The sequence below is a fragment of the Temnothorax curvispinosus genome, unplaced genomic scaffold (assembly GCF_003070985.1).
Source record: "Temnothorax curvispinosus isolate PA1 unplaced genomic scaffold, ASM307098v1 QBEX01011887.1, whole genome shotgun sequence".
Taxonomy (NCBI): Eukaryota; Metazoa; Arthropoda; class Insecta; order Hymenoptera; family Formicidae; genus Temnothorax; species Temnothorax curvispinosus.
The window spans coordinates 17,581-42,168 of NW_020221667.1; the positions used below are offsets into that span (position 1 = coordinate 17,581).

At 39.4% G+C, this 24,588-nt stretch overlaps 4 protein-coding genes across 13 annotated transcripts; 3 read left to right on the forward strand and 1 right to left on the reverse strand.

Annotated features, from left to right (window-relative positions):
- Positions 1-854: 854 nt before the first annotated feature.
- Positions 855-7,480, reverse strand: LOC112461926 (transmembrane protein 42-like). Of its 3 annotated transcripts, none has more exons than XM_025027374.1 (4): positions 7,342-7,480; positions 5,586-5,789; positions 5,034-5,180; positions 855-2,335 (listed from the first exon to the last, which is right to left on the reverse strand). In XM_025027374.1, exons 2-4 carry the CDS (start codon positions 5,700-5,702, stop codon positions 2,186-2,188), a joined length of 414 nt encoding a protein of 137 aa, XP_024883142.1. In that variant the 5' UTR covers positions 5,703-5,789; positions 7,342-7,480; the 3' UTR covers positions 855-2,185. The 3 variants fall into 3 exon arrangements, with proteins under 3 accessions (XP_024883142.1, XP_024883140.1, XP_024883139.1); XM_025027372.1 differs by having other exon boundaries at positions 5,586-5,868; XM_025027371.1 differs by lacking the exon at positions 7,342-7,480 and adding an exon at positions 6,956-7,254 and having other exon boundaries at positions 5,586-5,868.
- Positions 7,481-7,951: 471 nt separating this feature from the next.
- LOC112461925 (protein phosphatase 1 regulatory subunit 16A-like) lies at positions 7,952-15,642 on the forward strand. 6 transcript variants are annotated; one of them, XM_025027370.1, is made up of 9 exons: positions 7,952-8,096; positions 9,722-9,985; positions 10,075-10,377; positions 10,482-10,624; positions 10,705-10,830; positions 11,015-11,090; positions 11,160-11,377; positions 11,476-11,641; positions 13,859-15,642. In XM_025027370.1, exons 2-9 carry the CDS (start codon positions 9,757-9,759, stop codon positions 14,179-14,181), a joined length of 1,584 nt encoding a protein of 527 aa, XP_024883138.1. In that variant the 5' UTR covers positions 7,952-8,096; positions 9,722-9,756; the 3' UTR covers positions 14,182-15,642. The 6 variants fall into 6 exon arrangements, with proteins under 6 accessions (XP_024883138.1, XP_024883136.1, XP_024883134.1 ...); XM_025027368.1 differs by lacking the exon at positions 7,952-8,096 and adding an exon at positions 8,136-8,532; XM_025027366.1 differs by lacking the exon at positions 7,952-8,096 and adding an exon at positions 9,230-9,422 and having other exon boundaries at positions 13,862-15,642.
- Positions 15,643-18,045: 2,403 nt separating this feature from the next.
- Positions 18,046-22,235, forward strand: LOC112461929 (peptide methionine sulfoxide reductase-like). 3 transcript variants are annotated; one of them, XM_025027378.1, is made up of 5 exons: positions 18,046-18,429; positions 19,960-20,121; positions 20,210-20,330; positions 20,511-20,647; positions 21,204-22,232. In XM_025027378.1, exons 2-5 carry the CDS (start codon positions 19,964-19,966, stop codon positions 21,436-21,438), a joined length of 651 nt encoding a protein of 216 aa, XP_024883146.1. In that variant the 5' UTR covers positions 18,046-18,429; positions 19,960-19,963; the 3' UTR covers positions 21,439-22,232. The 3 variants fall into 3 exon arrangements, with proteins under 3 accessions (XP_024883146.1, XP_024883145.1, XP_024883144.1); XM_025027377.1 differs by having other exon boundaries at positions 18,048-18,429; positions 19,963-20,121; positions 21,204-22,231; XM_025027376.1 differs by lacking the exon at positions 18,046-18,429 and having other exon boundaries at positions 19,689-20,121; positions 21,204-22,235.
- A 940-nt stretch (positions 22,236-23,175) lies between these two features.
- On the forward strand, positions 23,176-24,404 carry LOC112461930 (cytochrome c oxidase subunit 5B, mitochondrial-like). The gene is made up of 3 exons (XM_025027379.1): positions 23,176-23,362; positions 23,566-23,636; positions 24,020-24,404. Exons 1-3 carry the CDS (start codon positions 23,278-23,280, stop codon positions 24,224-24,226), a joined length of 363 nt encoding a protein of 120 aa, XP_024883147.1. The 5' UTR covers positions 23,176-23,277; the 3' UTR covers positions 24,227-24,404.
- The last annotated feature ends 184 nt before the right edge of the window (positions 24,405-24,588 follow it).

Genomic DNA, 24,588 nt, shown 5'->3' on the forward strand with positions numbered 1-24,588 from the left:
ACGAGATGGGAAGGGGTAGAAGGCGCGACACGCGGTGGGGATCGGCAGGACCGAATTCAGACGGTTCGGATCCTGGCTCGAGATGAAGAAACCCCTGTCTCCGCGAGACTCTGACGACGTATATGGGGCGTATATGCAGATTTTCTGGAATTTAAAAAGATTATAATCTGTACTCAATCTAACTAGTCTCTAGATAAATAATAATATTGTGAATAAAAAATCTACAATTAAGAAATGGAAGAGAATCTCCGCGAGTTTTAAATTAGAGTTCCTTTGCTGTTAGATCAGCAAATTCCTCGTCTGACTTGAATGAGGATTAAAACTCCTCGCGATGTCTTCCGAGCCAAGAGACAGCAATCACACGTTCCGCGATGTTCCTGGCGACGTGTCGGAGGGGGTAATCCGCCCCTGAGGGTGAAAACGTCGAGAACGTCGAGGCGAGCTCGCGCAGAAGCCGCTCGATAAAGGCCGTTCTCACCCCCCCTAACCCCCCCTTTTTTCCCCCTCGCCCCGCGACCCTGCCCTACAAACGAGATATCTAGTGTAGTAGGACTCGCACACGGGCTACTGGGCTACGCTTGCGTCGTAGCCGAATGCCGGTGTGTGTAGGGTACGACGTGATCCTGAATGGGCTCTCGCATCCCGCCGAGACGTGTTGCCGAGGCACGCTCTCTCCGCTACCGCGATACATCTCGAAAGATCGAAGGGGTGACATCAAAAGCGAGCGAAGCGAGAAATGTTTCTCGCCAGTTTCCTATTACATAAATAAATAAAAATATATAATAATTTCTTCTTCTATATAAAATTTCTCCATATTTACAATGTAATTACAATTACAATAATCATTTCTCCTTCTATAATATATTCTCTTATATACGAAATATTTGGTTTTCATTACATATTATTTATCCTACGTTTGCTAATTGATAAACACGATATTAACTCGTTAACTCGTTATATCGAAGAGAGTGTTGAAAATCGCGACAGCGCGGGGTCGGGTTGCACATGAAAAAGTCAACGACTCTCAATTTCGCATCGAAATTGACGTGCGTGTTTGATATCATTCTGATATCAAACTATCTCGATACCTGCAGGCGAATTAACGTCAACCGGAATCGATTCGTTCGACGTCCGCTATCAGACGCCACATATTCATTTGCATGGTAGATATATTTACGTCCCGGGACATAAATACATCCGACTTCATTACGCGTTACATCGACGCCAAGATCGTCACCACGGGCGTAACGTAATAATAACGATGTATAATTTGCTCATCGCGCTAATTTCGCCTCGTTAATGCGTCAATATTAAATCCACCACGTTACCCACTTGACGGCAGGAAGGGAGGAAGATGACATCGTGCTAGCGTATTTTAAGGGAGAAACGGGAGAGAGATATCCACTTCGTCATCGTCATTCCGCTTATATCCAACGCTACTATAGACATGAAAATCCACTTCGCTGTGCTAAAACAGGCACCACTCGAGGCCCCGAGAGACCTGAATTTTTAGAGAACCACTTTAAAACCCGGCATAAAATCTATCTACAGAAAGATAAAAATATGGATTAATCGCGCGAAAAGCGATACTTTAAGAAACCTCATAAAATACACTACATGTTTCTTATACTACTGTACAAAACAATTCATTACTTTTGCTTTTTACTCTCAAGATTTTCCATGCAACTCGGTCGAGATTCTTCAAGACTGATCAATCTTTTTGAACGAAATAATCTTAAAGCGAAACATTTCTCTTTAGACCTAATAGGTTATTTTTATCCTTCTGCATTAATAAATTTCACACTGCTGCGTTCAGTGAGCAATCTATAATACGGTATCGTATATATGTGCATGTTATACGTCATTTCGTGTTCGGACAATCAACGCGTTTCAAAATTATATCCATCATTTACGTAGAACATTATTATAGAGAAAACATAAAATACTTTATTTATAACAAAGAATATATAATTGTGCTTTATACGTAATTTATAACACTTAAGACTATACTATCCATACTATCCTATACTCTTTTATTTGTATATCAAAATTCATTCTTATTACAGATAACACAATACGTTTCTGACGTAAGGACATAAATATCTGTCAATACAAAAATGGAATCGTACCGTTGTAACATCACCATAATCGCTCTTGCTTGTAATATAAAAGCGCCCGTCGTTAGCTATTGATGTTTCAATTTTTCCTCGGCGGCGGAAGCCTTCTTTTCAGTGGGAACATTGCAGATCAACATCAAGCCGAGCAGTACCAGGGAAGTTCCGCACCACCAGGTCAATGAAGTGGATTCGTCAAACACGACGAATCCTACGAAAGCCTTCAACAACGACAAGAGATATTTATAAAATTGCTGTTTTATAGTAATATAATCGGAACTTTTGATATATCAAGCCATGTGTTTCTCGATAATTAAACATAATGGGTGCGTTCCTTTTGGGCGCTCACGCGCTGTAAGCATCGCTCTATCTTCGTTTGATATTCGATGTGCAACGAAGATAGAATGATGCTTACAGCGCGTGTGAGCGCGTGAGCGCCCAAAAGAAACGCAGCCAATATGTACTATCGAAACTAATACATTTCAATTTCATCTCTTTTTGTACAAATTAAAACATAATAAGGATGAAAAACATAATAGATGTAAAATATCATAAAAAATATTTATCTGTTTCTCATTAGATCTTTTGGCCAAATTCTTTCTTTTGTTATTGCTATATTATTGCATTAAATTAGATATATCTGCGGAAATAAAGTCTTGTATTATTTTCGTATCTTAAAATTATGAAAGAATGGTAAAATATCAGAGATCAATGTGATCGACAAGCCACGTGCTTGACATATGGTAATATACATATAGAACAAACCATATTATAGATACGAATATAAAATATAAAATTGCATCTTTATTTCTCGAAGATTACCAATCGGTGACGTTCTTAAATTTAAAGCACCTATATCCTCGCAAACCCAAACTTAATCTCGTAAATGTTTAATTTCACGCCGACGTAATCGATATACAGTGTCGTTTTAGTAGCTATCGCGCGAATGGATTAAATTGATTTTCACGGAAGATTATAGAAAAATTCTGTCGTAACGTGTAAAAAGATATTCGTACGTTTCTGATTATTTCTATTTAATGAGACAGAGCTTTATTAATATTTCACGTTACGGGATGAATATTTTTCATATAGGAGAAGGAATGAAAGGAGAGACAAAATAGAATCCATTTGCGGGACGGCGAACGTAATTATTTCTGTTATTCTAATAATAATTCCGGCGCAATGCATTTCCCAGCGTATAATGTAACGCTATCGGGATTGCGTTTCAATAGCGTGGGTATCATATCGTACAGTTCTCGTTCAATCGCCACGTACCTGCGCGCATATAATTGCTATGACCGCATTGTGTACACTCGCGGAATTGCGTCTAGTTTGCGAAACAACTTTCACTCTTTGCGAACCAACTCTCGGAAGTATATCGGACCGCGCGCCGCGACTATAGACGAATAATTGCCGCTGACAAATGCCCTTTTGCAGGATTATTTCCCTTCGCCATTTCATTTCATTATCATTGTTAAAACTTTCTCAAAAAGAAACACTCATTGTCAGCCGGATGTTTCACAACGATCTAATTTCCTTCTGCTATTAGCACGATTGATGGTCGGTCGTCCTGTCGCGATCGTAATTTCAGTGATAGATTCTCCAATTTGAAGGCGACTTTTTTTCTTGGGAAAAAGCCATCATTTATATCGTAACTTTCTAATTTTCAATTTTACGTGTCTTTATAAATCATGAATTAAAATACTGATGACGTAGAATTATCTTAAAATTTAACGTAGAAATTTAATTGAAAAATATTATTATATTTATTTATAGAATTTCCTGGATAAAAATTTATATACTATAGTCTTTTCATCTTTCAATAGCAAATTTTTAAATTCGAAGTCAACGTTTCTCTCTTTGGCGAAAAAGTCATCATGGATATCATATAACTTTCTAATTTGCATAATTGAGAATCAAGATTCTTTTGAAGTAGACTTCTCTTGAAACTTTAATCGAAGAACAATGTATTAATTATTTGGACATCTTCCCGAAAAGCTTCTTTTTTCGATTATTTCAATACAGTTATTGGTACTTTGGGATTTTTGCTAAGTCAATTAAGTTCAAGTCTGTTGAAGAATCTAACGTTGGGATTATATATACAATCGCGAGAGAAAAGTTCATATTCAGGGGTAAAGCCACTCTAGAATTTTGCAAAAAATCGATTTTTTTTGTTAAACGATGCTTTAAGGTCTTAGAAATAAGATACACTTGGTTTCAAAGCTCGGAAAAATCTCTATTATCCCTTTTTCGTAATCCGTCATCTGCCGCCGCGTTCACATCTGTGAATGGTGAAACTGAAACTTTAAACGCGTTTTTCTCGAAATCGCTTTTTTAAAGTCGGGCGGAATCAGAACTCGAACACCTTTTATCCGATTGACTTGAAATTTTGAGTGAAACTTTACAATAACATTATCTTTAGAAGTACCTAGGGATTTTGCGATAAGTTGAACAAAACTTTTTTTATAAACAATTTTGTGCGACATTTTTTAGCGAAAAATGAAGCACTTTTTTTCCAACATGCACCATTCTTACAAAAAATGATATTTCGCAATTCCCCTACGTACTTCTATAGAAAAACTTATATATTTTTCAAAAATCTTTGAATTTTTGTTCCAGCTCAGAAATTATAGGAGCTTCGATTCCGCCCGTTGGACGCCTTCCACAAAAAGGCACTTTGGAGCAATGGCTCTGGTGCCGCCATTTTGGCAATAAATAATTAATAAAAATTTTTTTTATACTTTAATATATAGATAATAAATAGAATTAAACCGATTTTCATTTATGATTATTGTATTTATGAAAAAAATTATCAAAAATTGGCTTTTTTTTTGGGACTCTAGAATGGCGTTACCCCTTAACCCGTGTTATCTAATGAAAATATTTACGAGATATTAATTATAAGATTTAACAACTCACCGAACAAACATAGTTCGTAGCCGCACTGGCGACGGTTATCGGCAAAGAAGAACCGCTGCCATGAAGCGCTTTGACAAAAAACGTGCATCCTATGGTGTTGCTCACGATCATAGAGACGAGAAGTACTCCTTTTAGAAGCAACGATGTCTACAAAAAAAGCATGTAAACATTATAATGCTCTATATTGTTATAGCGTACGTTATATTTATTATACTATACAGTTTTAAATTTCTAATGTTTTTAATCTAGTTTCAATTTTTCAATTTTCAATCATCAATCTCTCTTGCGTATTTATCAGTTATTTGTCTGCTTCAGAATGCATCATATAATAACATACAAATATTGTTAATACAAAACAAGACAATTTTACAGAAACACATTTCCGCGTGTCAATTTACATTGCCATAAGGACGTCGTTGTGAATATTATAAATATCCGAAATTCCTAAATCAATTAAATTCTGTTTCTTCTAGAAATTAAATTTAGAAATAAAAAAATCCGCGGTTTATTTCATGTTTTTACCGGCGATTTGAATCGGTCCCGTCAACTCACCAACGACGACGCGTCAGCGCCACCGGCAAGCTTGCCCAGAAGACTACCGGCGGTCGCAAAAATTCCAGAGAAGACCGCGAGATACGCCCCACCGCCGCGTGAGCCGCGTCCTTCCATATCGGTAGACAATTAAGACAATGCACGACGTGGGGACGTCCGGACTCTGGAGTCCGGGTGTCGGCGACGTCGTCGATGTCGATTGCGCTATATGTAACCCAAAGGCAGGGTTGAAGGCGCCTATGCTCCTAACCAAAGAGGAGGAAACCCCTCTTCCCCCCTCCCCCTAAAAAAAATGTCGACGTCGAGATCGGCGGGAGACGCTTCAAAAGATCGCTCGCCGACACGATACCGGCGAGGCTACCGAAAGCCGAGAGTGGAGGACGCGCGGAGAACCGGCGTCTTACCACGAGCGATAAGATTCGCTGTTATCTCCCGGATCCGAAATCGAGGGACTCCGGGGAGTTTCCTCGTCGCTTGTCGCTGCGCAATATATGGTATACACGTATGGTATACTTCGATATGCGACGCGGAGGCCGATATCGAGCGCGATCGCACTATTGACTATGGCGGCACAGCCGCGTGTGACGGCGGATGAGTCATCTGGCAAGAAGGGGCTTGATTCTTGAAATCATTCGCAAGAGAAGCGTATGCGCAAATGTTGTTCTTACAGAAAAGTTGCAAGTCGATTGGCTGTCGCATAGCTTTTAACCAATCAACTTGCAACGTTTCTGTAAGAGCAGAATTTTTGCATACGTTTCTCTTGCGAGGAGCACGCGCCTTCGCGTATCGATGACGACGCGGACGCGCACGAATCGATCGTGATTTATGGAAACGGAACGAACGGAAGGGGAGATTTCGATCTCGAGGATGTATAAATCTCGTCATCCCGGAACTTTAATCAGGAAACGATCACGCGGCTAACGCGTACGTGCCGTTCTTATTCCGCCTCGACGATATTGAATTGGAATCTTGAAAACAATCTTTAAACAATCTTAACGTTAATATCGCGATAAAGGATACGAATGGAACGTTTAATTTGAATTCTTTGACATATGTTTTGTAGGAGCGCATTTGCGAGGAAAGAAAAGTTGAACGTTATCGCACTCCATGATGACAATATGTTTCTCGCAACGCTGATAAGTCATACGCACGTGACAGTGATAATACCACGTAATTAAAAAGCGTTTGTCATATACGTTTAATTATCGTATGACAAACGTGTATACCATATCGAGTGACAAACGACTTGAAGAGCGTGGCCTAAGGATTTGATTGTAAGCCAATTCAAGATCCAGGGTCATGTTCCAAAACTCACTATAGTTAACTAAAATGCTATAGTGTACGTGACGTAAACTATAGATTTTAGTTACCTAGAGTGAGTTTTGGAACATGACCCAGCGGAGCGGCAGTCGATTCACGCTTCGTCGATCAGCTCGTCCGGACCGAGACCGAGAAATGAGAATGTGAGAATTCCGAACGACCGGAACGACGCGCGGAACCGGCGTGGCGGGACGCGGGACGCAGGAGCGACGAGTGACGAGGAAACTCCCCGGAGTCCCCGGCCTCGCTTATCGACCGGCTGGCGCATAACGCCATAACGCAAAACAGTTAAAGCCCCTTGCACAATAGGCGATAGCGATAGCGATAGCGACAACGACAAGGTTGCCGACAAAGCTATCCTTTGTCGGCAACTTTGTCGCTGTCGCTATCGCTTTCGCTATATCGCCTATTGTGCAAGGGGCTTTACGCAATTTACGTTATTCCGCGGGCGCGGGCGAGGCGGAAGTATCGAGCCGATCGTCGGCTCGCGTGCGCGCGCCTCTATCCCGTTCGTTTCGCGATTCGAGCGGCGAGTGCGGCGAGCGGCGACTCGGCGAGTCCGCGGATACTCCGGACTCCGGACTCCGGAGTTCGGAGTCCGTCGCTCGAAGGGTGGGGGCGGTGGGACGGCGCGGCGGCGCGCCGGCGAGGCCAGGCGAGACTAGCCGAGGACGGACGAGGTGAGGCGAGGCGTGCGCAGGCGCGGGCGCGATTTCTCGGACTCTTGCAAGTCGCAAGTCTCGCAGGTAGTTTAAAAATGGCGACTGACAGGTAGACGTGTTTCCGCGGCTGCACGCGCTGGCAGGCACGGGAACGCGCGCGAGCGTATTTCACGCCACCGGCCAGACCAGTATCTGTCTTGCGGGACGCGCGCGCGCGCGCACGCCGCAGGCCGCAGCGCGCCGAGGCCGAGGGATCCGGCGGGATCGCGCTCGCTCGTTCGCTCACTCGCGGATTATGCCGTAATCGTCGTAGGTTATCGCCGCGACAGGCGCGAAGCGCGACGTGAATGAATCGCCCCGGTCCCGGCCCCGCCGCCTGTGCGTTCGAGCGCCTCTCGTCCCTCGTTGCATTCCGCTCGCGCGATCGCGAAGGAAATAGGGGGAGAAGGAAAGCGGGACCACCACCGCCATCGTCACCTCCGCAGCCGCGGCCGCGTGTCGAGCCGCGCGTTTGCATGCGTTTGCATACGTAAGTAAAAACAAGATAAAAAAGAGAGAGAGGATTTTTCCCCCGATTTTCGGCGCATCGCTCAATCGCGCTGATCCGTCCCTGTGTGCGAGAGTATCCCACCCCCTCCCCCGCGGCTTTCTCACGTTCCCGGTTCCCGTGAGATCCTGCGCGATACGCGCCTCGCGTCCTGGCCTTGATCGCGCGACGGCCGACGGCCGACGGCTTCGGTTACCCTCCGAAAAGCGATGTAATTGGCAGGAAGTAAACTCCATTTCGACTCTCGACGACGTGTTTCCCCGCTGGATCACGCGCCGCGTCTCCGATCGCCCCGCACGGAGGAGGAGGAGGGTGCGATGAATCCCCGCGAGACGGAATATTACTCTGCCGTGCACCTTTCCACGGTGATTGTGCGCCGAGTAACGTGCAACCGGACGTCAGGCTCGATGAACGATCAGCAAGTATCTCCTATGCGACCTATGCGTCTCTCAGGCGCAGCTCTCGTGTCACCAGGTTGTCGAGAAATCGTGCGACCGATTCGAATCGGAGTTCGCATTGCAAACTGTAGTGCTCCTGTTTTAACTGTTTTCTAAAAAAAAAAATCAATTTCTTCCCGTTATTTCGTTAGCGGATTTATACTTTCTTTTAAGGAGGAAAAAGGCGTGTTTATCGAGACCTGTGTGCTCGGCTCCCGTTTTTTAAATTCTCTCTGTAAATGTAAAGCTTGCTTCGTGTACCGAGATTGTGGAATGTTTAAATATGTACATTCTTGATCCAATGACGTAACGTAGGTATTACCTGAGATTAAGGATAGAATTTATTGCGGATGTGTTACACAGCCACGTATAGTCTATATACTCTACATGCCTAACAAAGATTTTCATTATCATCATTCATTATCGTCATATCTAATTAAAAATATATAAATATATATTCATTGATTACATTGTGGTTTTATCCGCGAGATAAATCTCTAAAAATTCTCAAGATAGCTGCACTAATCTTTGTTTTTGTGTAGTATTTTTAGAAACACACAATTTTGAAAGAACATCCGTTGGAACGTGTTGAATCATCGTTCACAAAAAAGCCCTTTTTTTGTCAGCGGGTACGAACATTTGTGTAAATATTGTATGTTTACTTGTCTAAGTACTTGATAAGTTTGAGAGAACATCTGGTTAAAATATGCTATCATTCCCGCCAGGTATAACGCAGGAGAGATCAGTTAAGTTGCGTGTGCGTTATTGAAATAAGTGAAAATCCCGATTACTTACGCCAGAATGACATCTGGTATTTATCAAACAATTTTTAATTATCTGAGAATGAGATCTTGGCTTTGTAAGCGTAAAGGTAAAGCCGCCTGAATTTACTTTTTTTTTTTAATTTTTTTTTAATTTCTTCGGTTTTGTGATTGTCTTCTGAAATACATTTAGTGAAAACAAGATAAATGTGTGGTATTATTAACAAAATCGAACGTGACCCACGAGCGTTTACGACACGTTTATTCTGGAACGAGTTACTTTGTTTTCTTGATACAGTTGCACAAAAATGCGTTATGTATGTGTGTGTGTGTGTATGTGTGCGTGTATGTGTCTGTTTAAATTATATCTACATGTCGTGATGTTTTCTTCCCTCTTTTTTGTTAACAGGTAAATATACTTGCAAAAACTATAAGCACGTAACAATGGAACACTCAGAGTTAGTGGCAGAGATGGTACACGTTGAAAGACTGACCACGCAAGAGCGGTTACACCTGGCGCGTCATCGTAGACTTCAACAATTAAAAGTGTGGAGGCAACGCGAGAAGGAATGGCTGCGGCACCAAACTAGGCATACGAGTAATAAGCGTCACATATACTTTAGCGACAGTGTTATGTTGTTGGAAGCCGCTGCGAGAAATGACATCGATGAAGGTAAGAAATTTTGTATGTACGTATATTATTTGAAACAAATACATCTGTATATCGGCGCGTTACGTCACCAACATTTATTCTCTTTCCAGTAAGAAGGCTTTTGAAAAAGGGTGTAAATCCCGACTCGACGAACGAAGACGGTTTGACGGCGCTGCATCAGTGTTGCATAGATGACAATGAAGAGATGATGAAGCTACTCATTGAATTTGGTGCTAACGTGAATGCGGAAGACAGTGAGAAATGGACACCGTTACACGCTGCTGCCACGTGTGGTCACTTGCATTTAGTCAAATACCTTATTGCCAGAGGTGCGAATTTATTAGCCGTTAATGCTGATGGCAACATGCCGTACGACATTTGCGAAGATGAAAAAACGTTGGATTGTATCGAAGGTAATAGAATTTTTTGTCAACATTTAAAGATTGCCACTTTTAGACATACAGTGCGACTAGTAATGTCACGTATTTACGTTAAAAATTACATTTTTATAACACAGGAGAGATGGCAAGACGAGGAGTTACTCAAGAATTAATAGATGAAACAAGAGCTTCAACCGAGGTTCAAATGTTACGTGATTTGCAAAAGATTGCTTCTTTAGGAGGTGACCTTGAATATAAAGATCATCAAGGTGCTACGCCTGTACGTATACACCCTTGTTAAAATCTGTTAATTTGAGAAAAAGAAAAAATTATATATTTTCGTTACAATTTTCATTATAGCTTCATATAGCAGCGGCAAATGGGTACTTACGAGTCGTGGAATTTCTTCTTGACCAACATGTATCAACGGATGTAGAGGACAATGACAAATGGCAACCAGTTCATGCAGCTGCATGTTGGGGACACGTAAGTTTAAATCTTTTTTTTATATACGTGGGTATACACAATTACAAATTATAGAATTGTTATAATGTTTATTAAAACTGAAAGTAAATCTGTTTTTCCACCTCTTTTAGATAGCAATTAATAGCAACAATTTTTTAATATTTTAAATGTTATTTTAAGTCTTATACACATCTTTGTATTACAGTTGGAAGTACTTGAATTATTGGTGCAAAACGGAGCCGACCTAAATGCCAGAAATAAACACGATGAAACTCCCGCGGGTAAGACTTGCCGATCTATTTCGATTATTGCCTTGTTACCCTATATTTTAATATTTTAATATGTTGCAGATATATGCGAAGATCCGGAAATTAGGGAGAGGATAGTGGAATTGAAAACAGAACAAGAGAGTAAACGACTTCGTGAAGCGCAAGGGCGTAGGGTACGCAGATCGCAAAGCATAAATACGCGAACACAAAGCGTACGTCGAACATCCATTCGAGACAAAGTTCTTACTACGAAAAAAGACGCGCAGGAAGAAACTCGCTTAAGGTTACAAGCGCAACAGGTACGATAAAAAAAATAAGGGGAGATTAAAAATATCTTATATATTTCCCTTGCTCTTTCTTCGAGATATAAATACTATGTGGGATATTTCTTTTTCAGACGTATGTTAGCGCTCCTACGCCTAGTATTCCGCCATTGGAGAACAATACGCAGGAGGTAGGGGACCACGAGACTGATTCCGGCGCGCTGACTTCAGCGGTGCGGAAAGGTCCCGAAGGAAAAGACAACGAGTCTTTTCTTCACGAAGATGTTGATAAAGATTCAGGTACATTCCAAATGTATTCTTGCTTGCATTGGTTGTGGTTTAGTAGACTATTGTGGTAAATGGTAGCTTTGTGCGAAGAGACTTCCAAAAATATGTACCTCGATCATGTGATTCAAGAATTGCACATGTATACATGTACGTATATACGTGTATATCATGCTCATTTGTGATTCATAATGCCCAAAACGTAGGAAAGTTAACGCGAGCATAAAATTTTTCAAGATTGTATATGAAGTTTTATATATGTATATAAGTCATATACACATTAAAAATTATAGAAAATTGTGGCGAAAGAAGAGAAAATAACGATTATTATAGAATGATTAATCATACTGAGAGTGCGGACAATTTCTTGTTAAGTTTGACAAAAGCGCATATTTATATTTTTATATATTAATAAACAAAATTTTATATACACACTATTAGAGAACAATATTGAATAATCCTAAAGGATCAAACAATCCGAAATATATATATGTATATTATATACATACTAATCTGCTAATTGCAAAATCCCATAAATGTACTCTGTCAAACTCATTGTGTTAGCTGTCGATTATTTACCAGCTTTTTCTTTTTTTTCACTACTGCGTGCTCCTGAATAATTGCGAGGTTAGTTTTCTACGTCACTTTTCTATTTCTTTAATTATTACATTTCACGATCTGTACGATGCATTTAATTGCGTTATCTTTTTCGTATCATACATATCACACTGCGCCAGAAGTTATTTGCTCATGGTGTACGTAAAACGTATATCTACATGTGCTGCGCATAACACAATGCATTTTTCTCTCTGGAAGTGTTCTCACGTTAAAACGCACACATATACACGTACACATTTCGCTTTATATTCATATCGAATCTCTTTGGCAAGGCCTAAAAGTGGTACTGGCTTCCTTAGCGTATCTTTGTGGACCGTTTTAGCTAAGCTTAGCGGCCACTGAGCGCAAAATAGAATAATAATCAAACGAATGTGGTATTTATTATAGATATGTCGAATTGTTTCTGTAATTTCTTACATAAACTGGAGCCTAATCGATTTAGAGAACCATATATATATATCATGCTAGTAGGATGTACAATAAGTAGAATCGACAGATATATTATTCTACATTCTTTATACATATTGTACTATGCGCAAGTTTCCTCTAGAATAAAAGCATACAGGACGATTCTTAATTATATCACAGGAAGTGGATCGAGAGTTCAAAACAAGAAAAAGATCTTAATATGTAAAATTAAGAATCGCCCTATATACTTAGATGACTATTTGGTAAATATTTTACTGGATAAATATAATACGTCCGTAGTATAACGGGCGGGTTTTGAGCCTAAAGCATGACCTAAGGTTGATCGCAGCTCTACAAATTTTTATGTATACCTGTTGTCAAGTTCTATACACTTTGTATTAAAGATTGATAGCGAATTCTCTAATCGGCGAATGCTTTGTACTCATTGTATTATGTGGTGAAGTAATAAGGGGTCGCACTCCTCTGTTATTGAAGTAGTCAATTCGAGAAGTAAAAAGAAAGACATATCAGATATAGTGAGGACGAGCCATTGATGGGCGAATTACCAACGGATCTTTATGCTTGCGTTTTCTAGACGACAACCGTGTTCTAGATAAAATTATCACACCGTATTTCATTCGATAGTACTTAGATTACGATCGATAATGATAACGCGCAAATACAGGTAGATCGATCGTTCGTAGATCCAAACGTTAAAAAAATTCCATTGTAGCAAAATGTGAAGACGTATAGATATATCCATAGTCATTATATAAACAACGCTCTTGTTCTTTGTAACGTAACAGCCGTAATTATCATATTCTTTCTGTATCTTTCTATCTTTCTATCTCTATCTCTCTTTCTCTCTTGTGTATCCATTGATTTTGCTTGCGTAAAACGCAACCGTTGAACCATTTAGTAACAATACAGTGTACGTACACACCGATGTGCATATGATGGTCCTTATTGGTGCAATGTTTTCGAAACGCTTGTTGCTGAAAGCATGTCAGGCTTGGCGCATGAGACTCATAGTTGACATCCTTGGTTTTTTCTCTTTTTTTTTTTTTAAATTGTGATCAGTGCGCATAGGGATAGAAAATGGGGTTGAGGTGGAGGGGCGGAAAAGTGGCGATCGCGTCGATCGAAAAGTCGGCACGCTTGACGGGGGGGAAGTAGCACATTGGATTTACGTGTTTGCCTGAACAGCAGTGACAGGGCCTGACCCACTGGTCGGCAGCCAGCCGCAGTCGCCGATTTACTCTACGGACGCTGACACCAACGGCAAGATCAACATACACGTGTCCGTTGTTTTCGTGAAATCCCTGTCGGATCTGAAGAAGAAACGGGCGCAGAATCGGCACATATCCGGCGGCTCCTTAGACGCGAACGGGAACGGCATCCCGATGCCGGTCTCGTCCATCTCCAATTCCGATCTCAGCACCGACGATTTCACCCAGCGCTTCACTGGGAACACCAGTGAGATCGTGAGCGATAATCACTCGGAGAAGAGCTGCTGCACCGTCATGTAAACGCGCTAATTACACAATCTCGTTTTCCTTGTCCTTGCCCACTGTTATCTACGATGTCGTCGGAGCTCACCGGAATCTTTCGCGCACACAAACGAGAATATATTCCCGCAATTATATCTTCCAGTATTTTTTTCAAGACTCAACGCTGCGTTCTTGTACTTCCGCAATTTTTCAAGTCGCGCGTTTAATCCGAGCCCGAGGGTCGTGATATTTTTTATTAGATATATATATACATATATACATATATTTTCTTAGCACATATAGAGCGACATTATGTACATCACAGATAATAACCGCGGGGGCGCGTATCGACAGCTTTAAAATCAAAACAGTTATCGGTTTTGATGTCGCACGAACGGCATATATGTACTTAAATCATGTGACGAAACGTTTTTCCTGCGATTCTCACGCGAATCGCAGCGTTTGAACAAGCTCGGTATCAACAACACCTTGTTACGATGACTACTCAGAGCATGTACTTATTTGTAGAAATTATATAATTGCATTTTTGTTTTACAACTATCCAGCGCCTAAAGCGTTCAAGTATTGTACAGACTTTTACTTTATTTATTGTTATATTAAAGGAAATGTATAGACTACTAGAAAGACAAGAGATGTGTGTTACAACATTCGTAGGTACTACCTAGATTCGAGTTTTTCTAGTATCCCCGCAAACAGGTATAAGACTATCAGACATCTTCCAATATTTTTTATGAGACTAGCTGTAAGGATTGAGTGGAAACTGTTTTTTATATCGATTTAAAGATTATTTGTAAATTTTGATATGTAGTATTTATCTATCTATTACAACTAAAGACTTTTCACTTGAATTCCTTGTTCCGCATATAGCAAGTCGCTATATACATCGCTGATTTACAATTTTGCACCTGTGTTGCGCCTTTGACAAACGCGTGACATTCGAGTTTAATTCGACAATTCGTGCCGGAGATATTCGAGATATAAATATGTAAACTTTACTTCTTTTTTCGAGTAAATTTTACGCATCCCCGTGTAACGAGGGAGAATACCAGCGAATCAAAATGGTAGCAAACTTTATTCGTGATCACGCGTATATACAGGACCGTGTGTAAAATAATCATTTGTCCTGCCGAACGGTCGTATTTTTTGTACACGTTTACGTCAAATCGCATCCAAATTAAAAATACAAAGAGGGATCTTCGAAGGAAGTAAATAGTACAAATAAACGCTCATACATTCCTCCACGATGCATAATAAACGTTGCCAAACTTTACGCGGCTTCCGGCCTTCACGATAGCAGTCGCGTGACTCGTTCCGCGTCTTGCAATTGCGTTAATCGTGAAACTAATGATAATCGCCGCGATTATTCCAATTAAAAGTACGTAGCACACGTGCGATAGTGGACGCATGATTTGATTGCGAATGTCTATGGCGAAAGTTGATTTCAATGGCTGTATTTGAAATGAATTTATGTGACGTCTACCACCTGTTTATATTATTGTATTGTAATATAGTAACATTATATAAAAATAAAATTACTGTATATGTTATCTTCGTATATCTTGTATATATCTTATACATCTTATATTATGCAACCCGCAAAAAGGAAGTTTATCAACTTTTCATACGCTCTCGATACAAACTCCAACACTTTCAATAAGAAATTGTTATCTTATAAATATTGACTCATTTCTCAGTGCATTACAATATGATTTAAGAATCGCGAAGAAATCCGAACAAGAGGCAACGAGTTGTTCGGTTGATGAACTGAGAGTTGATGAACAATTTGCGAGTTTTGTTATTTAATATTTATTTATCACGATCATACGTAAATTTGACTGAAATCTTTCTATTTAGCAGCTTATATTTATATCAGAGATATGAACATGAGTTGAAAATTTATATGTACTATTACCTTATAGCATGTAATCGTTCTTTGAAGCGCGGATTTCACCTATTTCAGTCACGATGTTTCTGTGGGTCATTTTTAACGCGCTTATCAGTACAGCTTCCACTTGTGTTTGTGTCAAGATACATAACGGGTCAGGAACTGAATAGTGACTGATAATAGCCATATAATGACAGTCATGGTGATATGTACATCTACGAGATGTGGCTTAGCGGCTACAGGAGGAAGATTACATCAGTCGACTTCCAATTGAGAACTGATTTAATCAACTGTGCATCGCGCGCGCTCCGTCTCTTCTGATGCAACCTCCGCGCTTTATTGAGCCTCATTAGAGCCACAATAAATTGACAATAAATAAGAACGTGATGTTAAATACACGAGTGTTACTCGATACTATTTGTATCTTTCATACCTTAAAATTTATTTCTCGGTATTTCGCAGTTGTAGTAAATTTACCTCTCTCAAGAGCAGACCGCTCGGTGGAAGACGAGTTTAATCTCAAAGTATTTCGAGATAATTTCGTTATCTTTTGATATCGCCCAATCATTTTCATTACGATGCAAGTTTTTTAATTGAAGATGCGTTTTATCAAAATTTCCTATATTACTGTTTATATTTAACATATATAAGTACTAAATGTTTTGTTTCTCTAAATCTTCGCTATTTGATATCGAATAATCTTACGTATCCAAATTTATCCTCGATGATATATTTTCAAATAATCGCACTCAATTAAATATACGGTGTATGTCAAGGCGTCATGCATTCGTACTTCATACATCATCAGAAATATTTAACGTCAAGCCAAATATTTTAAATAAGATATTGTTCATTCAATTCTACTTTTTTTCTTAATACTCAGCAGATTAAATTTGATAATAAAGCAAATCGCGCGCATTCAGTTTTACTTTATTTTTAATACTCAGCAGATTAAATTTGATAATAAAGCAAATCTCGCGTGATACATATTCAAACTTTTAAATTATCTAAAAATATATGTTTGTTATATATTGAGTTAATTTGTTTTATTATGTTACTTTTATTAATCACTTTTATCTTGTTGCTATTATTTTGTACAATTTTATAATTTTATCTTGTTAAATAATAACGTGCGAAAGATCAAAAGAGAACACGGAATATTTCTTAGGACCAAGTACAAGTACACCTGTAAGAAATTACAATCTAACGTCCTCGATCTCGAAGATATCCAATAGCTACGGGGTCATTGGCGTCAATGGGTAATCGGTCCGCCTGAAACATGACATGTTACATCATCAGACAAGTCTATACAAGGCTAAAAGTTCTTTTTTCAAGGAAGGACGTACTTCCGTAGTCATAGATCCATTAAAGGAATTTCACTATTTTATCACAATAAAATTTTGATTCCATAAATAAGATGTTAGTTATTAGAGAATAAATTTCGCTGATGAAAAAAAATTATGGAGCTTACAATGATAATAAATTAAACGAAAGTTTTGTCAGAATATTATAATGAAGTTCGAATGTTTTACTTATTATTTCTACATATCCTCAAGTAATATTAGATATCCATGCAACACGCTGCTTATCTTCTTTTACATAAAAACTTATCTGTAACACGAAGATATTTTGTATTACTAATAAACATTCCGAGATACCGGCTATATTCCAATATTCGCTGTCAACTCTGAAAATCTATATTTTTCTATACGTCGCGTAAACTATAGATTTTCAGTACTGACAGTTGCTGATAGTAAATATCAGAATACAGGTACCGTCTTCTTTTTAAAGTTATATTTTACAATTATGAAATATACTTCTTAACGTACTAATAAAATTAAATAAATCGAACTCCAGAATGATAAACAATATCATACTTAAAAAAGTTATTAAATTTTCGATACTCTTTATACATATGTATATGTAACGTAACATGTTGTAATATATATATTTTTTTTATATCGGCCCATGGTTAATGGACATTATGGTAATTAACTTGGTCATGGTCATTCCGAGGTTAACAAGCTTTTGATGTTATTTAAAAATATTTCCTTTTTTTCATTCCTTTGTTCCGACATACAATAAGAGGAGCACGAGTTTATTCAGGTCTATTGAGACGAGCGAATCGCACGGTATTAACGTCTATGAAGTGGGAGAATGAGAAGGAGACGATATGTGGTGGGGAGAGACACATGCTCGACGCCCATAAAAACCGAATGCCGTCCGTAGGATGCCACACTCCACAGTCAGTTCTACTCAGTTCCACGAGGAATTGGCTATTCCTCTGAGAAAGAAGCATCTCGTCGTGTATCAGGACTATCAGGCAACAGTCCGATAGATCATCGCTCGAGTAAACCGTCCACGTGCGTTCGCCATTTAAGGTAAAAAGAACGAAATCCTAAGGATAACATTCTGCTCTATTCCTGAATATTCTTGATTTGTGTGAAATTTTGTGGCAAGAAATTCCGAGTCATTTTAAAAAATTTTAGAGAATCTTGTGATTTCGAAGTAATTCTCTGGTGCTGGACTCCGTCAATTAAGCTCCATGAAAAATTCAAAATCAAATAAGTCCATTATTAGAGGCAATATCTCGATCTTATACTTTGATCGTCCTAGGTGTGATCTCGATCGTTTTATCAACTGGATAGAATCTCGGGAGAATACCTAAAACCAAAAGAAGATCCTTAAGTATACGCTCATAGATTAAACAACTAATAATACCTGTTACTATATGTTACTTGGCATGTGTCTACAATGAGATGAGAGCTTAAATGAAAAATAGCATCGCATTCTACGTATATTCCATATCGCGTCGCGTAAGAGTCACGTGCGGTCTCGCTTCGCTCGTACTTGGCGCGAGACATTGCCGTGTCTCTTGATTCTAAATTTATTTTCTAAATTCACATCGGTTTAGGACCACTATTTCCAACGTCTATTAACTTTTAACCGACCGTTAACTATATCGAAATAGCCAACTCCTATTGGCTATTCTGAAAAGTTTACGGTCAGTTAGAAGTTACCGGAGCGTTGGAAAATAGTGGCCCTTTAATTTCTTGCTTGAGCGTCACGTCGTATAACAACGCGAGAAAATTGGACAAAATAATTTAGTTCATTACAAGGTCTTCCTAATACTATTTTACAATCAAAAGAATCAAGAATTTTTAAAGCGAATTTTATGCTTGACGACTGATTAGAATTAGAATTAATGTCAAGGACTGGGTTCAAACGCTCACCTTAAAAATAAATATTTAGAGCGGTATTATCGAAGAAAAATTCGTCATGGCTAAGTGTATCAAACATCCAGGTCACGAGTTCCGGAGTGTTTACGACGATCCATGTTGGCGAGACGCTGGTCAATCTCGTCATTCGCTCTCGATACTCCAGGCTCCGGGCGAATCAATCAATTAATTGGTCGATCGGAATTGGCCTTCGCTGACCTTCCTCTTCGCACGTGCACCCCACACGATGACGCGCTATCTCCCTGACGCTCTCGGGCAAGCGTAGACAATCAGCACGTGCGCGTCCCCCTCCTTCGCGCTCGCCACAGTCGCCACTCGCCCCCACTCGCCCCGCACGTCCACCGTCGTCCACCACCTCTCGCCCGATCTCGTCTCCGTCCCACAATCAGGCCGATACCGCTCGTCCGCGATACCGGTTTAACGCATGCCACCGTGGAACTCGTGGAAGTATCACAGAACGCGGCGGCGAGTCCATGAAAGTCCATGAAAGTGGGCGGCGTGTCGAGCGGAAACCGAATCGTCGAGGATGTCGCGATCATGCCGCGTGATTACCGTTATGCTACCGTGCCTGGTTCGGGCCATTCTCGCGGACAATTGCTCCATTTCGTCGTACCAGTGCGGCGCGTACTTCACATGTCCGATTGTCAAACGTAACAATGTTTGCCCGTTCAGCAGAATGCCGGGCCAACTGGAGGAGACCAAGGGCAAGCGTGCCACCTTCGGCATGGGCTGCTTCTGGGCGGGGGATTCTCTCTTCGGAGCGCTGCCTGGCGTTATCAGAACCTGTGTCGGCTACGCCGGTGGCACCAAGGAATCTCCAGCTTACAAAAACATGTAAATGTTCCCGTCTTGCCATCACCCAGCAATCGCATACCTTGCTTTGCGAGATCATTCCTGACGCGTTCTTTACTCCTGTTTGTAGAGGGGACCATACGGAGGTCGTCAGTATCGAATATGATCCAGAACTAGTGTCTTACACCCATCTGTTGAGCTTGTTTTGGAGCAATCACGAGTATAGTCTAACGAGGAAGATTAAGAGACAGGTATGTTGTTGATGCATGTTAATTCTGTCTGACCATATATCATTTTCAGTAAAAAATATAGAGTGACTTGAGAGTTATCGAAGGTATGATCTGTACAGGATGTACCTAATAACTAATTAACACGATTCACATGATTCATTTGTGTGCCAACTGAGTGTTAAATGTTAATTTAATTTGCAGTACATGTCACTGATCTTATATCATGACGAAGAGCAAAGGTTGCTAGCTGAAAAATCTCGTGAACAGGAGCAACGAAAGCGCGGGGAAGTCTTCGTCACAGAAATTAAGAAGTTTGCGAAGTTTCATCCAGCCGAAGAGTAAGTCACATTGTCATTTTATTTGCGTTCATTTTTGTGTGACTCTTATTCAGCAGAATTTAATTCTTTGTACTTACTACTCGAAACAGTCTAATATAACATTTGTATCAGCTGACAAAAAACTCAAAATATAAATGTACATAATTATTACGTAATATGATATGATTGTAATGCTAAATTATATAACAGACAGTTTACTAAATCGAAAATAATTCTAATGTCATGATTTTAAATATTTCTAATGTAACGGCACTTTTAAAATATTTTTATCACATTTGCACTGTACAAATAGACACTGATAAATTCAATTGTACGTACATGTTTGTTGAACAGCTTGACGAATAGTAATAAATTAATATTAATCACGATAGAAAAGTTAAAAGAATAGTAAAATATTAAGAGTGTTGAGGTATATGTGTAAATCAAGTCCACTTCTTGGCTTTCTGAGCTCAAGTTAAATAAAGCCTTATCTTATCTAGTAAAATATTAAGATAATGTTGATAATATAAGATAATGCACGTCCAATTTAATTAAATAAAGTTATGTATCTGTCCAGTTACCACCAGAAGTATCGACTGCAGAATCATCCGTGGCTGATCGAAACATCGGGCCTTACCACGGAGATCTTGTGCACCTCTCCGCTGGCAGCGAAATTGAACGGCTACATCGCAGGTGCAGGCACCATCGATCAATTTGAGAGAGAGTTACCGAACTTAGGACTGACTGAAAAATCGGCGCAATACATAACGAAGTACATTAGCGAGAATCAGGGCAGTGGTTTGTACTGCTAACAGTATAATGCTAATAGTACAATGTGAAAAATGGAAAGGAGATTTTTTTTTTTAATAGACGTAGGCTGGACATATATTCGATTTCTTCGCCAAGAGGTCGAGAACCGCCCGCACAGCCTGATACATAACACTGCGTATACCGGAGTATCACAAATGCCTTAAATATTCTATGCGGATATTTTTTATATCAAATTATTTGTAATATTTAATACCGCGGTTGTATTTATGCGTCCGCATCGTAATGTATAAAAAATCCCGCAACTCACGCGCGCTCGACTGTAATTTTAATAGTGTGCAAATTTTAATAATACCGAGACTTGGAATTTGGAATCAAATTTTCCTAGCAAAAACGTTCAACTATTGATCGTTTCTGTACCATTTTATAACATCAATTCGTTCTTAAAAAAAATAAACTAAATCGACAAGAATTGTACTCTTATAATTAATATTTTTACTACAAAGGATGTAAGAGATGTTGATTTTTATTACATGTATTTTATTAGTCAAAAATATATGGATTTATAATGTAATATGACTTGTCGAAAGTATTCACTGCATGCACATGTATGCGAGAAGCTATCTTAATTTGAAATATAGGTAGACTGGAATATATTTTTGTCATCTACATGTGACAAACAAGCTCTATTTCAGACTCTTTTTTAGTTACTCGAAATTGAGGAGCTATTCGTCGTGGTGGGTAGCGACTGTGTTTATAGATTATAAACTTATACACGACTTGAAGGGTTCGGTTCGGGGCCGCTAGGGACGCGCAACAGTCGCTACCCATGACGATTAGTTGCGCGAGGCAACCCTAGATGGCGCTCGGCCGCCACCTATAGTTACTGAATTGGCTTTGGCGCTTTTGCCGCTGCACGGCGCGGCGTTGCGATCGACGTAAGATTCTCTTGACTAAATTCCGATTAAGTTAATCAACTGAAATCGAATGATTAACCTTATCGAGCCGTATTTGTGGTATTTTACCAATGTAGAAATATGAATTTCTTGTTATTGGACACCTGGAAACCTGCTGGTTGAATCAAACTGAGAGGACGACCCCGATTAAGCTGCAATTTAGTTAATCGGAATTTAGTCAAGGTAATCTTCACTCTGAAGTTTACCGTTCAAACTCCAATTCAGTTACGGAGTCGGGGTCGTTTTCACCCTGAAGTTTGTCATTTAAGTTCGCGCACTTATTTCAATTCATTCGTGGAGTTATCCGATTTTATCGAATCATATTAGGCTTGTTATTTTTTTTACATGTTTCTCATCTTTTCACTTTTTTCATCTATTATATGTATACTTTTCACTTCAAGTGCTGAAATTTTGAGGGACAAATTTTTCGCGCTAATTTCAATTTTTATAACATGAAAGAGAAATTAAGTAAAAAAATTTCTACGATAAAGTCATATTGATATTGATAATTGATATATAAAAATAAAGATATTTTATACGAAATAAAATTTTATATATATACAAATATATTTTTATAAAAAAAATTCTTTTTTAAATACCTTCCATCTCCATCAAATATGTTTCTACATACAAATCATTTTAGAATTGGATCTCCTCTGTTTGAGAAGACTTGAGAATATATTTGATTAATTCAACCAATTACAGAATATGAGCCAATCCATAAAGAGTCGAAAATACCTAGAAACTCTTGTCAGCTGTCAGCCGCGTTTTTCGTTCTTGCATATACTGTAGCGCCTCGCACCGCGCACGTCGCTCGTTCGGCGGGACGGCAATCTGCGCATCGTTCGATCCGTGAATAAAGGGAGAACGACTTAACCCAGTCGGGCCGAGACGGCTAGTAGTGCGCTATCTTCTGCTTTCTGAAAAATGGCATGGTTATGCGCTCGTACCGTGCTCCAAACATGTCGACGGCGGATCTCCTATGGCCTCGCGTGCGCCCAAAAGAAAGAATGTAAATATCGTTCCCGAGACGATTCGCCGCCGAATCGTCCCGCACATATTTTTCGCATTTTCGCGTTTATCCGCATTACGTAATGTTTTTCGTTCGCCCATCGATTTTGACTCTCTCGGTCCACGCACGGCGGACGTATTGCGCACGATAGAGAGAAGATAAAATTCTAGTCAATTCACGTGTTCTTTCTTTTTCTTTGACAGTCGCCGATCCGCTCGATCATGCCACAGGCTTGGAGAAGAGGGAGATGCTCGCCCGTTTAGCCGGTAACGATGTAAGTTGTGACGTTTTCAGATCGGCTAACACGCCTATGTGGACATATTCCCATGTCTTTGACGTGTAATGATATATTTATTATTTGTGATATAATATAGTTACATAAGTGATATAATAATTATTATGCTATTTTCTGAATGAAATGTTGTATGTGATACTCTCGAAAAAATTAAGCTCCTGATAAGGCTTCGAGTATCAAAGATAAGAAATCAACATTATAATGAGAACATAGTTCTCTCGTGATAATGTTTTTATAGACTTGTGTATATATTTTATTACCTTAGTATTTCTCAATTTTGCTGCGACGAATATTAATAATCAAACGAAGACTTGTAATACATGTTAACTTTTTTTCCAAACATGGTAATGTTTTTTTTTTAGGATCCATACAATATGACCATAAAGCGGCGAGCAATCAGCACAAAGGAAGATCCCAATATAGTCTATAGCGCGTTCGAAAGTCGCATAATGGGATGCATCTGCGACGAGGATTCATTACACGTGAACTGGATGTGGCTGCATCAAGGTCCTCCACGCCGTTGCGAATGCGGCCACTGGTTCAAGCTGGTCGAGAAAGCACCTATATAATATTCTTAAGGACGTGTGAGATAGTGGATTGTTTTCAACATAGAATTAATGTTACATTAGACAGTAATTATGTCTATTTTCATTTATTACCGTGTCCTGCCTCCATCCTATCGAAAAGTTAAATGGATCACTTATTGTATGGAAATCGCAAAAATAAATTTATTGTAAATATTATGTATATTATTCTACATTTTTCTTAATTATTATTGAAGTTTATGAGCTCGCGCATTACTCCAAGATATACTCGAAGCATCGACTTGTCGCGTAGGATAGACCGCAATTTTTGTAGATTCGATAATAAAAGAAACTTCTGAAATGAAGTGGATTATAGATAAGTATGATCTTGGAAAATTTATATTTAT